General features: G+C 45.2%; 1 protein-coding gene across 5 annotated transcripts in view; it reads left to right on the top strand.

Moving 5' to 3' along the window:
- EML5 (EMAP like 5) overlaps window positions 1-16,373 on the top strand; it is a 255,544-nt gene that overhangs the window by 171,597 nt on the left and 67,574 nt on the right. For all 5 annotated transcript variants that reach the window (XM_068254559.1, XM_068254558.1, XM_068254557.1 and 2 more), the window contains exons 17-24: window positions 4,412-4,512; window positions 5,846-6,048; window positions 6,800-6,911; window positions 11,217-11,344; window positions 11,431-11,572; window positions 13,208-13,360; window positions 13,437-13,568; window positions 14,274-14,362. In XM_068254559.1, the coding sequence (XP_068110660.1) occupies window positions 4,412-4,512; window positions 5,846-6,048; window positions 6,800-6,911; window positions 11,217-11,344; window positions 11,431-11,572; window positions 13,208-13,360; window positions 13,437-13,568; window positions 14,274-14,362 (1,060 nt within the window). The remainder of the gene's footprint in view (window positions 1-4,411; window positions 4,513-5,845; window positions 6,049-6,799; window positions 6,912-11,216; window positions 11,345-11,430; window positions 11,573-13,207; window positions 13,361-13,436; window positions 13,569-14,273; window positions 14,363-16,373) is intronic.

Here is a 16,373-nt window from a genome sequence, read left to right as displayed (position 1 = left end):
ATTCCGCCGTTACCGATGCGGATTCCGCCGTTACCAATGCGGATTCCGCCGCACTGCCTATGCGGCATGCGGCGTTTTTTCCGCGTTGTGACGCCATGCTGGACGCGGAAACAGCCGCCTCACCTCGAGAGATGGCGGCTTTTCCGCGTTTCCTTACAGTAGATAATGTTTTAGAGCAAAGATGAAATGCAGGGTTATATTCCGCTTTAAATAACGTATAGCCTTTAGATGGTTATCTTCTACTTCCCCTACATTCTTCGAATGGAAACTTAAAGGAATACTATCGATCCACATATTTTTTTCAGTTGACACAGGAATTGTTTGGGAAGTGCTGCTAAGTACTGGTGTATACATTTGAGTAGCAACTTCTTTGTTTACTGTTAGCAAAATACCTTCAAACTTTACTGATGCCAAAACTAACGGCTGGCTGAGCCATGAGGAGAGGGGAAATTCCCCTCACACTTGATCTATGTGTAGCTCTGTGTGTGACAGAGAAGAGAGCTCCCAACAGCTGCAGATCCTGTGTCCTGTGTTTCTGACTGACGTGTCTCAAGAGAGCAGAGGAAATGTAACTAATTCTCACAGCTTTGTCATACTGTTTTTGCTTTCAGAGTTTGATATGTTTGATATTTGCTTTCTGTAGTCTGATATGCAACTCTGGCTGTGCATTGAAGCAGACACCCCTTCTGCAATTGATTTGTCCCAATATAGCTAAATCCTAACCTCAAATTACAGCTTTTGCCTCTGATATTTAACATGAAAAGTAGGAAAATGTTTACACAGCTACTTAGTCATTATTTGCACACTGTCATTTTAGAACACTTGGGTATCGATAGTATTCCTTTAAGGTTAAAAACTCAATGCCCTTCAAGAAGCTAGTTTATCAGCATAGGGGTTTTCCCTCCAAATTCAATAAGGTTTGGGACCAGTTACAATGGTAACTGTTAACATTTACAATGATGATCAGTGTATCTCTCTATACATATTGATTGACTTCTCCTGGTCACTGTTCCTCATTTACTCTCTCTCTTTATACAACATCATCTTTCCTGCGTTCTGATTCTTCACCCTTACCTCCTCTGACTTACATCTTTTCCATATCTTTTTGATTTATTCTACTGTTCAAGTACATTATTTTTCATGCACAATATTTGGTACTCTGATGGCTGTAATATGCTGGAAATATGTACTGTACTTTTGCCCTGTACTGACCCTTTTTTCTACATTTTAAAAAATATTTTGGTCAGTGGCGTAGCAATAGGGGATGCAGAGGTAGCGACCACATCGGGGTCCTCCCTCAAGCAAAATATTAGCTCTCTATTGGTCCTGTGCTGGTAATAATCACTTCTATAGAAGCTTTGAATAGTAATAATCAATAACAAACTACTCCCCATCCCTTTCTTGCACCTCTGACACTCTGGTTGTCCTTGGCAGGTTTTGGTGCGCTGTATCAATAGTTATGTATAGAGTGCTTGGGGGGCCCTATGTAAAACTTGCATCGGGGGCCCATAGCTCCTTAGCTACACCACACTTTTGGTCAATTAAAAATAAATGAATAACATTGTAGGTTTAAAGCGGACCTGAACTCTTGCGCAGGAGACAAGGAGAACACAGAGAAATCCACCATGTGTCCACCCGTGTTTGTTTATAGAGAACAGCCTAATTCTTCCTTCTCAGCAAGTATTGTTATAGTGTCATTTGAGCTGTCTGCCGAATTCTGAGCTAATATGTAAAGATGGGAGGTTAACCCTTTCTGTGCTCCTAGAATACTAGGAAATAACCACTGCAGAATTCCAAAACTGGTCCCAAACAGGTCAGGTCAGGATAAGGGACCAAAGTAACAAGCTGTTATATATGCAATGAGCTATTGAATGTAAACACAGTTAATGATGTTTGGTATATATCGGCCTCCTGGTTAGCTGCATATGTAGCATAATAAAGGGCCAGAGCCTGAAGGGGGACACCTACTGGTGGGCAGCAGAATCACATTCATTATTGTGCTTAAAGTGGACCTAAACTCAGAACTTCCTTTCTGCTCTAAAAGATAAGAAACAGCATAATAACCTTTAAAGAAACACATTTCTTTGTTACAGTTTACAGAATTCCTGTAATACATCTGCAGTGTGCCTACTTCCTGCTTTCATGGAAGCAGACATATTGTTAACATCCTGTGTTTATCCATTAGCTTTCTGCCGTGGCAGCCAGCTGACACAGCTGAGGGATCAAACTACAATTGTGGCCTTGTCACCAATAACGACGAGAGGGCCTATCGTCAGCAGGTAGACAGTATCTGTTACTGGTGCAGGGAGAATACGCTGGTCCTGAACACAGCAAAAACTGTGTAGATAATTATCGATTTCAGGAGGCATGCCCCCTCACCACTACCAATCCAGGTTGACGGCACTGAAGTGGCGAGAGTAACCAGTGTTCGCCTCCTAGGCACCACCATCTCAAATGACCTGAGATAGAGGGCTAATACCAGCTCCACCCTGGCGAAGGCCCAGAAAAGACTCTTCTTCCTCCGCCAGCTGAAAAAGTTCGGCATGCCCCATCAGGTTCTCACAAGATTCTACTCCGCCACCACTGAGTCTATCCTCTGCTCTTCCATCCTGGTCTGGTACGCTGGTTCCTCTGCCAGTGACAGGTGCAAACTCCAGAGGGTCATTAGATCAGCAGAGAGTATCATCGGGAAACCCCTCCCGTCACTTGAACCACTTTACAACACAAGACTGCGCACTAGAGCGCTGAAGATAGCCAACGACTCCTCCCATCCTGGCCAGGGCTACTTCAGCCGCCTACGTTCAGGGCGGAGATTCCGGGTCATCCCCCACCAGGACTACGAGGCACCGGAACGGTTTTTTTCCCTCTGCCGTCAACCTCCGGAACTCAACCCATGTTCCGCCTCCACCACCTGCTTTTTAGGTTCACAGTCTGGCCCGGTCACAGACATCCTGTCTGCCTGGAACTGTAATGGCTTTAGCTGCACTCATTCCCACAGTTCTCATAGTCTGTTAACGTGATCTGTACTTACGTTATTGCTACATGCTTCTGCATTATCTTGCTAATGCTTTACCATGTATATCTCCTGTATATTGCACTATTGTCGTTGTCTTTGGAATTGCTGAGCTCTGTATGTGCCAAACCGAATTCCAGGCATGACCCTGTCATGCTTGGCGAAATAAAGGATTCTGATTCTGAGGGAAACTACAATTGTGATTAGTCACAAATGAGGGGCAATTACACAGGCTAAACTCTCTAAATACATACAGGGTGCATTTCTCTGTTTTCCTTCCGTCTTGTGCAAGAGTTCAGGTCCACTTAACACTTCCTGACAATGTGTATCTAGTTTTTTTTTTTTTCTTTTTTTTTTTTTTCTTTTTGCGAACTCATGTGTGTCTAGTTTTAAAAGAGAACTACACACAAAACACATGGGCAGAAGTATACAAATGGATGAGTTTAAATATAGGCAAAGAAATCTCCCCTAAAATTACAAACGCCCTACTCAATCTACCACTTCCTCTTCTTACGAAGAATGAGAATTATATTATGACAAAAATTTGTACGGCCACAAAGCAAACAATAGCGGCTCACTGGTGTAAACAAGACATCCCATGGCAAATGATCATCCAGAAAATAAATACAATATGTCTGAATGAATATCTTACTAGCCTCTTGAAAATAAACACCACGGCCTTTCTAAAGATATGGAATCCCTGGCTCCACTCACCTGAGGGGAATCATATAATGTCTAATGGTGGCCATACATGGTACAATTTTTTCATACAATGTTACCATTTCTATGTAATATAAGGGAACTGCCTAAATTATCCTTTCAGTATAGTCACTTAATTTACCCTTATACTACATAGAAATGGTAAGATTGGATGAAAAAATTGTACCATGTATGGCCACCATAAGAGAGATACAATAGGTACCTAAATAGGGGATACACAATTCATATCTCTGGAGCTATCCCTACACACTCTTAAAAACATGCTATCGCACTCTCATCAATGGTCCATCCTTCCTTACATTTCCGCCCTCTCCACACAATCACCTGAGCTGCATCCACACTGATTTAATAATCACTATTTTTCTGTAACTCGCTGTTTCTTCTACTTGTTACTATTATGCAATTTTATCTGTTATTATAGTTAAGAAAGGAAAACACTGCTGTCATCTTATGTTTAAAATATCTGGTCAAAGACAATCTGTTTTCAGAACTGTAATAATACCTGATATATATGCTCATTTGAATGTTTTTCCTTCATGTTGATTTTATATCTTAATAAAATTACGTTGAAAGTAAAAGAGAACTACACAAATGAAGTTGAAATCATGGAAACTATGACAATTATCATTTTTCGCCACCTGCTGGCCTGACCTCTCCTTGTCTTCTGCCATCTTTCAGAGGAAGTAAAGATAAAATCTTTGTGGTGAAGATTAACCCCTACATGCCTGACAAGCTCATCACTGCTGGCGTGAAACACATGAAGTTCTGGAGGCGGGCAGGTGGGTATGAGGGATTCAGAAAGGGGACCTGTCACTCTGCACTGATCACAAAGTGTGACACGCCAGTGCATGGCTGCACATTCCTGTGACCTTCCAGTGCATGGCTGCTCATTACTGTGACCTTCCAGTGCATGGCTGCTCATTACTGTGACCTTCCAGTGCATGGCTGCACATTCCTGCTATGGAGAGACAGCAGAAATCTGCCATTTTCTGCGGTGATAGAGCATGTTCCTGGCAGGAATCGGCTTCCTTCTGCCATTCTGCAATCTTTGACTTCCCTGGAACCAATGCTTGGCAGTTATGATGTCCGGAGTACAGAAATCAAAATATTGCAAGGCTTATGTCCAATAGACTACAATGACTTAGAGAAGAAAGATGGAGGATATTAGCTTCCAAAATGGATTGCATGCACAACATTCTGTACTGAAGAGCCCTTTCACCAGCATTGAGGTTCCCTCTGTAGAAAGGGTCCCTACTCCACCTATACCATTCAACAGGAAACAAACATTTCATTCTCTTGAAACCTGGGGCGATTTCAGGTTCTAGCATTATAGGGAACACAACACATGCATACACATAAATCATATCTCCAGGGAAACTGCACTATACTTACACCACTAAATAAATAGGCTATGCTGGCATAGGTAAAGGGAGCAGCAACCTGCAGCCAGAGCTGCCAGACCACAATGCCTGCTAAAACATATCAAGAAAGGGTAGCTATGCTCATCCTGCTGGGAACAGGATTTTAAAGTGGAAGGCCGGTCCTGAAGAGAGTGGTCAAATTACCTACAAGCGATCATTAACCCTCTGCACTCAAAACACTTACAGCAAGCTTGCAGTGATTAAAAACTACTAGGTTTCAAAATTGCGCTCATTGCACAAATGGAGGATATTCACTTCCAAAGTGGATTGCATGCAACAACATTCTGTACTAGACCCTTTCACCTGCACTGAGGTTCCCTCTATAGCATAGCCCATTTGTTAAATGGTGTGAACAGTACAGTTTCTCACTCCCTGGAGAGATGAGAGTGAATTTTGTACATGCGTGTGTTCCCTGTAATGGTAGAGCCTGACATTGCCTTAGCTTGAATTTCAGGTCCAAGTTTGCGTGTTTGCAGTCTGGTGTGGGTAGAGTAGGGAGGTTTCTATGTAGGAAACCTCAATGCTGGTGAAAGGGTCCAATACAAAATGTTGTAGCATGCAAACTATTTTGTAAGCTAATATCTTCCCAACTGAGTACAATTTTGCAACCTAGTTGTTGCTTTTTTTGTTGTTGTTGTTTTTGCACAAGAGTTACGACTTTTTGTCTTGAGTGTTTTTTATGGCGTTGCAGGTGGGGGTCTGATTGGACGCAAGGCTTGCATAGGGAGCGGCACGAAGATTGACACCATGATGTGCGTGGTGTACGGCTGGTCGGAAGAAATGTCGTTCTCCGGAACATCAACGGGAGATGTATGTATATGGCGGGATCTGTTCCTGATGAAGGCGGTGAAGGCTCACGACGGCCCGGTGTTTAGTATGCATGCCCTGGACAAGGTGAGAGATGCCATCATTGTGTGTGTATCTCATGAGATAATCCCTAGAGGAAAGGATTACACAATTTATCACCACAGTGTCCGTATTGGAGAACTGATCTAGATTTCTACTATCTTGAAGCAAACCTGACCCAAGACAAGACACAGAACATTTATATCACGCTTTTCTTTTGGCAGACTCAAAACGCTTGAGCTGCGGCCACTAGGGCGGGGGGTGAAGGAGAGTGCTGAGTCGAGGGTGACACCCAGGCAGCAGGTTTGAGAGACATGGCGGATGGACCTGTTGTTGATAGCAATAAAGATGTTGCGGAGAGCTCTCAATGAAATGGGTGTGACCAACCCGTGTGTGGCATAAAATGTAGTGCAGCACAAAATAAACATTTGTAATTGTGTGTGAAACCTGATACCAAGGCAGGATTTTCTGTAGTCTTCTGAGAGATGGAGAAACCAGCACTGACTGTATTGTCACATTTCTCACGAAGCACGGACTCCCCTTTGCTAGTGATTTGTTCCAATGCAGCTACAGCCTACACACAACAAATTACAGCTTTTGCCTCTGATCTTTAACATGAAAAGCAGGAAAATGCTTACACAGCTACTAAGACATAGAACATTTGGTTGTTGATAGTGTTCCTTTAAGTTTCCCTTTAAGTCAGTAAAATTGACTTCATGATGCTTGTATGAGATTTGGGTGCGTGTGACTCCAGCTTAGTGACAGCCCTCTGTTATTATGTATGTCTTTTTCCTGGCAGGGCTTTGTGACCGGAGGGAAGGACGGAGTGGTGGCTTTGTGGGACGATTCCTTCGAACGATGCCTCAAAACTTACGCAATCAAGAGAACCGCTCTGGCTCCTGGTTCTAAAGGTAAAATGGCGCTGTCCACATTCCCTCAAACAGTGCTGTGTCACTAATTGTACTGCAGTACTTAAAGTGAACCAGAGCCGAAGCACCCTCATGTATTTTGCCATATATATCAGTGGGAACATTAGAGAAAACTCCTACCCTGCTCTCTGTTTCATTCTTCACTGCTCAGCCTGCTTGTAACAGCCCTGATAAAATCCCTGACTGAGCATTCAGTCTGGCTTTGCTCAGGAATCATTATAGCTGCGTCTGTCTTTTAAAGCCCAAGCCTGCCCCCTTCTGGTTCTGCTATAATGACTCAGCTATAATGATTTCTGAGCAAAGTGAGACTGAATGCTCAGTCAGGGATTTTATCAGGGCTGATAACAAGCAGGCTGAGCAGTAAAGGATAAAACCGAGAGCAGGGTAGGTGTTTTCTCTAATGTTCCCACTGATATATATGGTAAAATACATAAGGATGCTTTGTCTCTGGTTCACTTTAAAGAGAACCTAAGATGAAACATAAAAAAAAAGAAAATCATACATACCTGGAGCTTCCCCAGCCCCCTTTGGCCTGATCGCTCCCTCGGTGCCGTCCTCCACCTCCTGGGTCTTCCGTAAGGGCTCCCGGTAACTTTGGAAGCTGGGGTTTAACTGCACAGGCACGGCCCAGCCAACGTGCTCCCTCGCTCCCATCACCGGGAGCATTCTGCTCCTGCGCGTGGCCGCACTGCGCATGTGCCCACTGGCCAATGTTACCAGGAGTCTTAGGAGGCAGAGGACGGCGCCAAGGAGGTGATCAGGCCGAAGGGGGCTGGGGAAGCCCCAGGTATGAATGATTTTTTTTTTTTAATGTTTTATCTCAGGTTCTCTTTAAAGTGTACCTGAGATGATAGCTAGTGAAGTATTTATATTTACTTGGGGCTTGGCCGCTCCATTCTCCTGTGATTATCTTCGGTAATTTGGCCAGCCCATCTCTACTGTGCATGTGCAGCCCGGCTGCGGACACGCCCCCTGTCGCATTCCCACTCCCAGGAGTGTTCTACGTCTGTGCAGTACATGTGCAGAAGAGGGCTGCTGGCCAATTTACCGAAGCTGATCACGGGACAACGGAGCGGCTATGGAGGACAGCGAGGGTGGGGCTGAAGCCAGCCCCAGGTAAGTATAAATACTGCACTGGTTACCACCTCGGGTTTCGTTTAAAGGAGAACACCAGTCGCTATCAGGGGATCAGGTACTCAATGGGAACAACATGCCTTTAAAAAGTTATTGGCTCCAGAAGTTTTAACTCTTTCTCTCCGCAGCTAGCTGGCTGAATTGATAGCATCTTATTGGCTGTCAATACGGGACAGATATCACTCTCTGCTGGGCAGATTGACTATTGTGAATATTAATATGATCACCAGCTCACGCCATACTCATGCGTGTTCAATAGTAGATGTGTGCCTTTAGCACTAATAAATAAAATATTAAATATCAGGAATAAAAATGTGACATTTGGTTAGAGCTCCACCTAGTGGTGTAACAGGTAAGATTTGGCAGTACAGTGAAGTTAAAGAAAACCTGTAACTTCAAGTAGTAGTAGAGCAGACCCGACAGAGATCGGGTATTTCCACCTATCTCCGTACGGTTTGCAGCAACAGCGCCCCTGCTGGAGCCACGAAAGGTAAATAAATCAGCGCTTGTCAGGTTTGTCGAGGGAGGATTGCGGGACGCTTCGAGGGAGCCAGTGCTGGACTGCCTGCAGATACAGCAGAGGGGGAAGCATCATTGGGATCCTGAGGCTTCCCCCTACCAAGGTGAGTACCCCTCAGGGGAACTTCTTTTGGTTACAGAGTCTCTTTAAAGGACAACTGTAGTGAGAAGTACAGTATATGGAGGTTGCCATATTTATTTCCTTTTAAAGAATATTAAGGGAACCTTAATTGAGAAGGATATGGATGTTTCCTTTTAAACAATACAAATTGCCTAGCAGTCCTGCTGATCTCTTTGGCTGCAGTAGAGGCTGAATCACACACCTGAAACAAGCAAGTAGCTAATCTAGTCTGACTTCTGTCAGAGCACCTGATCTGCATGCTTGTTGAGGGGCTGTGGCTAAAGGTATTAGAGACACAGTATCAGCAGGAGAGTCAGGCAACTGGTATTAGTTTAAAAGTAAAAATCCATATTCTTCTCAGTTTAGGTTCCCTTTGAGCAATACCAGTTCCCTGCCTGCCCTGCTGATCCTGTGCCTCTAAAGGCTCATACACACATCAGACCATAGTCTTTTGAAAATAAAAGATCACAGACCAATTTTACCCCCTTCCATGTAGTACGAGAGCCATACTCTACACAGTCTATTCTATGGAGCTGAACTCCCCATCAGACAGAAATCTTTGCAAGATGCTGCACACACAGATGCTGTACAGACACAAAAGATCAGTATCTGCAAAAGATCTGTTCCTGCCAAAGATCCGTTCCTGCAAAATGCAATGATAGTCTATGAGATCTGCAGATCATCATACACACCTGGTTTAACTGACATTCATCTGCAGATCAGATCCACCAGGATGGATTTTCAGATCTGCAGATGATTGTCTGATCTGCAGATGAATGTCAGTTAAACAAGGTGTGTATGATGATCTGCAGATCTCATAGACTATGAATGCATTTTGCAGGAACCGATCTTTTGCAGATACTGATCTTTTGTGTCTGTACAGCATCTGTGTGTGCAGCATCTTGCAAAGATTTCTGTCTGATGGGGAGTTCAGCTCCATAGAATAGACTGTGTAGGTATGGCTCTCATACTACATGGAAGGGGGTAACATTGGTCTGTGATCTTTCATTTTCCAAAGACTATAGTCTGATGTGTGTATGTGGCCTAAGACTTTTAGCTATAGACCCTGAACAAGCATGCAGCAGATCAGGTGTTTCTGACATTATTGTCACATCTGACTAGATTAGCTGCATGCTTGTTTCTGGTGTGATTCAGACATTACTGCAGCCCAATAGACCAGCAGGACTGCTAGGGAACTAATATTGTTTAAATGGAAAAAATATGGCAGGCTCTATATACTTCTCACTACAGTTGTCCTTTAAAATGGACCTGAACTCTTGCACAGCACAGAAGGAAAACATAGAGAAATGCACCCTGTATGTATTTAGGGCTGGTGCACACCAAGCGGCTTTTTGGGCGTTTTCAGATCCGCTTGCGGCTGCGGATCTGCTTGGTCAATGTATCTCAATGGGGTGGTGCACACCAGAGCGGCAGGCGTTTTGCAGAAACGAAAAATGCCTGGGTGAGGCATTTTTTGGATTGCGGGTGCGTTTCTGCCTCAATGTTAAGTATAGGAAAAACGCAAACCGCTCTGAAAAACGGCACTTCAGAGCGGTTTTGCCGGCGTTTTTGTTACAGAAGCTGTTCAGTAACAGCTTTACTGTAACAATATATGAAATCTACTATACTGAAAAACGCAGCAGCAATCCGCAAAACGCTAGCAAAACGCCATAGAAAAATAAAAAAAAGCGTTTAAAAATCTGCTAGCATTTTGCGGATCTGCTAGCGGGTTTTGGTGTGCACCAGGCCTCTGAGAGTTTAGCCTGTCTAATCCTCCCTCATCTGTGACTATTCACAACTTACCTTAAAGTGGACCTGAACTTAGAACTTCCTCTCTGCTCTAAAAAATACGTAACAACATAATAACCTTTAAAACATTTCTTTGTTACAGCTGATATAAATCCTGCAATAAATCTGCAGTGTGTATACTTCCTGCTTTCATAGAAGCAGGCATGGGATTAACATCCTGTGATTACAAATTAGCTGCTCTGCCAGGCAGCCAGCTGACACAACTGAGAGATCAAATTACAGTTGTGATTAGCCACAGATGACAGGGAATTAGACAGACTAAACTCTCTAAATACATACAGGGTGCATGTCTCTATGTTTTCATTCTGTCCTGTGCAAGAGTTCAGGTCCACTTTAACAGTGGTTGCAGGGACTAATAGGCCTCTAGGTGAGCAGCTCAGTCATTCTGCTGCATTTGATTGGTCCATTTCCAAGCTACATACATTTGCATAAAATTTGCATTAACTTGGGTATTATACGCATTTCCCTGGTCCATTTCCAAGCTACATACATTTGCATAAAATTTGCATAACATCTGCATTCATCTAGATTTTATTAGAATTTCCTAGACCATTCCCAGCATCTAGAGATGCTCAATGACACTTCCAGCTTGCATATAACATAATGGAACTGGAGTACATTTGATTGGTCCAATGCCAGGCAGCATGCACTTTGCATTTTTAGCATCTGATTGGCTTAATCTGTGTGTGTTCTCCATAATGCAGGGCTCCTATTGGAAGATAACCCTTCCATCCGTGCCATATCTCTGGGACACGGCCATATCCTTGTGGGGACAAAGAATGGGGAAATCTTGGAGGTGGACAAAAGTGGACCTGTCACGCTCCTAGTCCAGGTAAGGGACCCATCCCCTTGTTATACAGCGCAGTGTTCCTGTTTTAGATTTGTGATTCTCAGCCTCTGACCTTCTCTATTCCTCAGGGACACATGGAGGGAGAGGTCTGGGGTATGGCCACCCACCCGCATCTACCCATCTGTGCCACTGTGAGTGACGACAAGACCCTCCGCATCTGGGACCTCTCCCCCAGCCACTGCATGCTCGCTGTACGCAAGCTGAAGAAAGGTAACTCCAGTTCTGGGGGGATACAGGTGATGGAGTACAGGTGCTAGGGGATGGAGGTGCTGGGGAGGTATGGGGGACCGTACAGGTTCTGGGGGTTCTTGGGGGATTTAGTCGCAGGGAGGTACAGAAGGTATACAGGTACAGGGGGATACAGGAGCTGGGGGGTACAGAAGGTATACAGGTGCAGGTGGGGATACAGGTGCTGAAGGAGGGATACAGGTATGGGGGGAGATACTGGGAGGGAAATTCGCCTACACCACACTCTGGATCAAGTGAAGAAGATTTATTGCTCATATGAGGAGGCAAGATACAACTGTCCCTCTTATTTTCCTATAGGTTCTAGACATCATGACCCGTGCAGTAGGGCTGCTCACACAATGTCTAGTCTGAGGGTTCAGAGACTTGCCTGTCTCTGCTGGCAATAGCCCAACTTTATATAGAGGTATATTATCCTAAACTCAGCCCCTGCACCATGATTTGTCGACTGAACGATTGCCTTGACCTTTATTACCACGTCCAAGTAGTAGGTTGGGTGTAATCTCACAGACTATTTTTAACTAGAAAAAGGAAATAACATATCTCGAAGCCATGTCTACAAAGGGTGGAGCTTAGCTTAGGTAAAACCGAGACAAAACACATTAATGATTATAATATCAGATTAAATGTACTTTAACCTCCTGAACGTTACGCCGCTCAGGAGGTTTTGCAGCCTAGAGTCCCTCAGTATAAAGTTAACAGATCCCATGCCTGTAAAAGCTTTAGCAAGCACTAGGTTAGCTAGTACAGGTGGCCGGCACCCCCCGATCGCTGCTGATCCCCCCCGCTAATACATTACCCAGCCTGGATCCAGCGATTGCGCAGCCTCCCCACACACAGCTCCGGTCTTCACTATGTGGAGGATCGCACATGATGTCGCCGACGTCATAGAGAGACTGGATATGTGCAGGGAGGCTGCGCGATCGCTGGATCCATGCTGGGTAATGTATACACGGGGGGATCGGGGGGATCAGCAGCGATCAGGGGATGCCGGCCACCTGTACTAGGTAGCCTAGTGCTAGCTAAAGCTTTTACAGGTATGGGATCTGTTACATTTATATTGGGGGACTCCTGGGACCAGCGACACAGTGTCGGGCATACCGCTAGGGAGGTTAACAGTTACAGGGGGCCAGCCTGGTTTGCAGGGCTAATAGACCCAAGAAAGCCCAAGAGAAGGACGTCCTTAAGGTAGCCATGCAGCTAGCAATGACGGGGAGATTCCCAATTGATTTAATGCTAAAATCGATCAGGGATCAACCTTGTGACGCCTCATCTGCCTCCTTTTCGGCCCAACGCTGTTATCGCCGCACACCCGATCGAACCACAACGGCCCTACATCTTGCAGCATGCCCGATTGATACATGCAACCAAGTGCGGCTTAAAATTGGTTGCATTGTTGATCAACACGCTCTTGACGGCACCGATTTCTATCTGATTTGATAAAAATTATCGAATCGGATGGTCGGTCGATGGACAATCAAGTCGCATAGCAACCTTTATTGACAGATGTCTAGCAGTGTTATCTCTGTTTTTCCCTGCTTGGATCTTGTAGGCTTTCTTAGCATCCCTAACCCGCCTGTGTCTCTCTGCTGCACCCAGGTGGCCGGTGCTGCTCCTTCTCTCCGGATGGGAAGGCTTTGGCTGTGGGTCTGAACGATGGAAGTTTTCTCATCGTGAATGCAGACACTCTGGAGGACTTGGTGTCTTTTCACCACCGGAAGGATGTAATCTCTGAGATCCGCTTCTCTCCCGGTGAGTGGCGGAAAAGCTGGAGCAGGGGGGCCCTGCAACAACACTGAGCTGACGGTTTATGTCATCATTGCTTCAGGTAGCGGGAAATATCTGGCCGTCGCCTCCTATGACAACTTTGTGGACATCTATAATGTGATGAGCAGCAAGCGGGTGGGGGTGTGCAAGGGCTCGACTAGCTACATCACCCACCTGGACTGGGACACCAGAGGTAAGTGACCATTCTCTAGATAGGTGGCCAGACACGTTAGTTTATTTTGATACAACTCTATTAAACCAATCCAATGTTCGGTTGATTGAGAGTTCTGAGGAAGTTGTTAGAGGCGGCACACGTGTGTTTGAGATTGTCAGAGGTTCATAATAAAATAGATTGTATATGGCAAAAGAAAAAGTTGGTTGGATGTCAGAAAAACATTTCACTCAATAATCAATTTTTAAACTTTTTGATTTGTAACAGGAATACCTTTTTTCTAATATGGATTTTCAAATGTAACATCTCTGTACAACTATCAATATCTCATGGCATCATAATTCTCTGTTTAGCATCACAATTCCCCCACGATTTCTCGTGGGTGTATCAGCTACTGATTGGGATGATGTTCAGTCCTGGGTTATGGTTCCTCTTTAAAGGAACTTTAACCAAGGATTGAATTTCATCCCAATCAGTAGCTGATACTCATGAGAAAGGGGGTATCAGGGTATTTAGCATTTAGAGGTCCACTCCATTCTCTGTTACAGCAGCTTTAACCAGCATTGGTGGCAGATAGAAGAGGAAGGGGCCTCGCCCTATCCCAGCATTTTGCTTTATAGGAAGATTAGAAAGTCTTACCTTGGGGTTGATGGATTTGGGTGGTGTAAAGAAAGATGATTTATTTATGTTGTGACTTATCACTTAGTTTTTGTTTTCTGTTCTCAGGGAAGTTGTTACAGGTTAACACTGGTGCTAAAGAACAGCTTTTCTTTGAAGCCCCTCGAGGGAAAAGACAGATGATCCCGGCCCATGAGGTAAGAGACATATCCAGCCCCTGTGGTAAGAGTCCCTCCCTGCCCTGAGGTGAAAAACAAATCCAGCCCCTGAGGTAAGAAACAAATCCAGCCCCTGTGGTAAGAGTCCCTCCCTGCCCCTGAGGTAAGAAAAAAATCCAGCCCTTGAGGTAAGAAACAAATCCAGGCCCTGTGGTAAGAGTCCCTCCCTGCCGCTGATGTAATAAACAAATACAGCCCCTGAGGTAAAGAGTCACTCCCTGCCCCCAAGGTAAGAGACATGTCCGGCCCCTGAGGTAAAGAGTCACTCCCTGCCCCCAAGGTAAGAGACAAATCCGGGCCCTGAGGTAAAGAGTCACTCCCTGTCCCCAAGTTAAGAGACGCACGGCGCTGGACTCAGCTGGGAGGAGAAATCTGCTTCTTCTGCACTTTACCCTGCATTATAGATTAGGCTGGAGGAGCACAGGAGGAGGCCACAACCACCAGGGAAGAGGCTCAGGGGGATGAAAGGTTGAACTGGGGAGTTGGGGAGGTACAGAGGGGGCAAAAAGAAGCACTGGGGGACTAAAGGTGGCACAGGGGAAAGGAAGGTGGCAGCAGAAGGGGACACTGGTGGCACAGGGGGACAAAGGAGGCACAGAGGGACACAGTGAAGGCACGGGGGGACAGAGGTGGCACAGACTGGCATACTGAAGGTACTAAACGAGGCAAAGCAGGACAGAGGGTGCACAGAGGGGGACACTAGAGGCACATGGGGATAGAGGTGGCACAGAGGGGGACACTGGAGGCGCAGGGAGCAGAGGTGGCAAGGATGAGGACATAGAAAGCACAGGGGACACCATGGAAGGACAGAGGAGGCACGGAATAGAGGTGGCACAGAGGGAGACACTGAAGGCAAAGGAGGGCACAGAGGAAGCACAGGGGCAGAGTTGAAACAGTATTCCGACTTACAAATTAATTCGGGTTAAGAACGAACCTACAGTCCCAATCTTGTTTGTTAACCAGGGACTACCTGTATAAAGAAAGACAGAAAAATGGTTAGTATTGGCTGAAAAATGTGGCAAAAGTTTATAAACCCCACGTCTCACACCCCAGTCATACTGTTCATTAATAAAACCCGGGTACTGATGATCTGTGTCATGCTGGGATGAATGTTCTCATATTGTGTGTGCCTGGAACCCCCATGGATACTGAGGTTCCGTGTCGTGCTAGGATGTTATATTGTGTGAGTCTGGAACCTCCATGGATACTGATGTTTCGTGTCATGCTAGGATGTTATATTGTGTGAGCCCGGAACCTCCATGGATACTGATGTTTCGTGTCATGCTAGGATGTTATATTGTGTGAGCCCGGAACCTCCATGGATACTGATGTTTCGTGTCATGCTAGGATGTTATATTGTGTGAGCCCGGAACCTCCATGGATACTGATGTTTCGTGTCATGCTAGGATGTTATATTGTGTGAGCCCGGAACCTCCATGGATACTGATGTTTCGTGTCATGCTAGGATGACATGTTATATTGTGTGAGCCCGGAACCTCCATGGATACTGATGTTTCGTGTCATGCTAGGATGACATGTTTAATTGTGTGAGCCCGGAACCTCCATGGATACTGATGTTCCGTGTCATGCAAGGATGTGATGTTATATTGTGTGAGCCCGGAATCCCCATGGATACTGATGTTCCGTGTCATGCAAGGATGTGATGTTATATTGTGTGAGCCCGGAACTCCCATGGATACTGATTTTCCGTGTCATGCAAGGATGTGATATTATATTGTGTGAGCCCGAAACCTCCATGGATACTGAGGTTCCGTATCGTGCTAGGATGTTATATTGTGTGAGCCCGAAACCTCCATGGATACTGATGTTCCGTGTCGTGCTAGGATGTTATATTGTGTGAGCCTGGAACCCCATGTATACTAATGTTCCGTGTCGTGCCAGGATGTTATATTGTGTGAGTCTGGAACCCCCATGGATACTGATGTGCCGTGTTGTGTGAGCCCGGAACCTCCATGGATACTGAGCTTCT

Source organism: Hyperolius riggenbachi, chromosome 9, assembly GCF_040937935.1.
Source record: "Hyperolius riggenbachi isolate aHypRig1 chromosome 9, aHypRig1.pri, whole genome shotgun sequence".
NCBI lineage: Eukaryota > Metazoa > Chordata > Amphibia > Anura > Hyperoliidae > Hyperolius > Hyperolius riggenbachi.
Note: the sequence above shows the minus strand (reverse complement) of the source record. Positions and strands in the feature narration are given on the sequence as shown.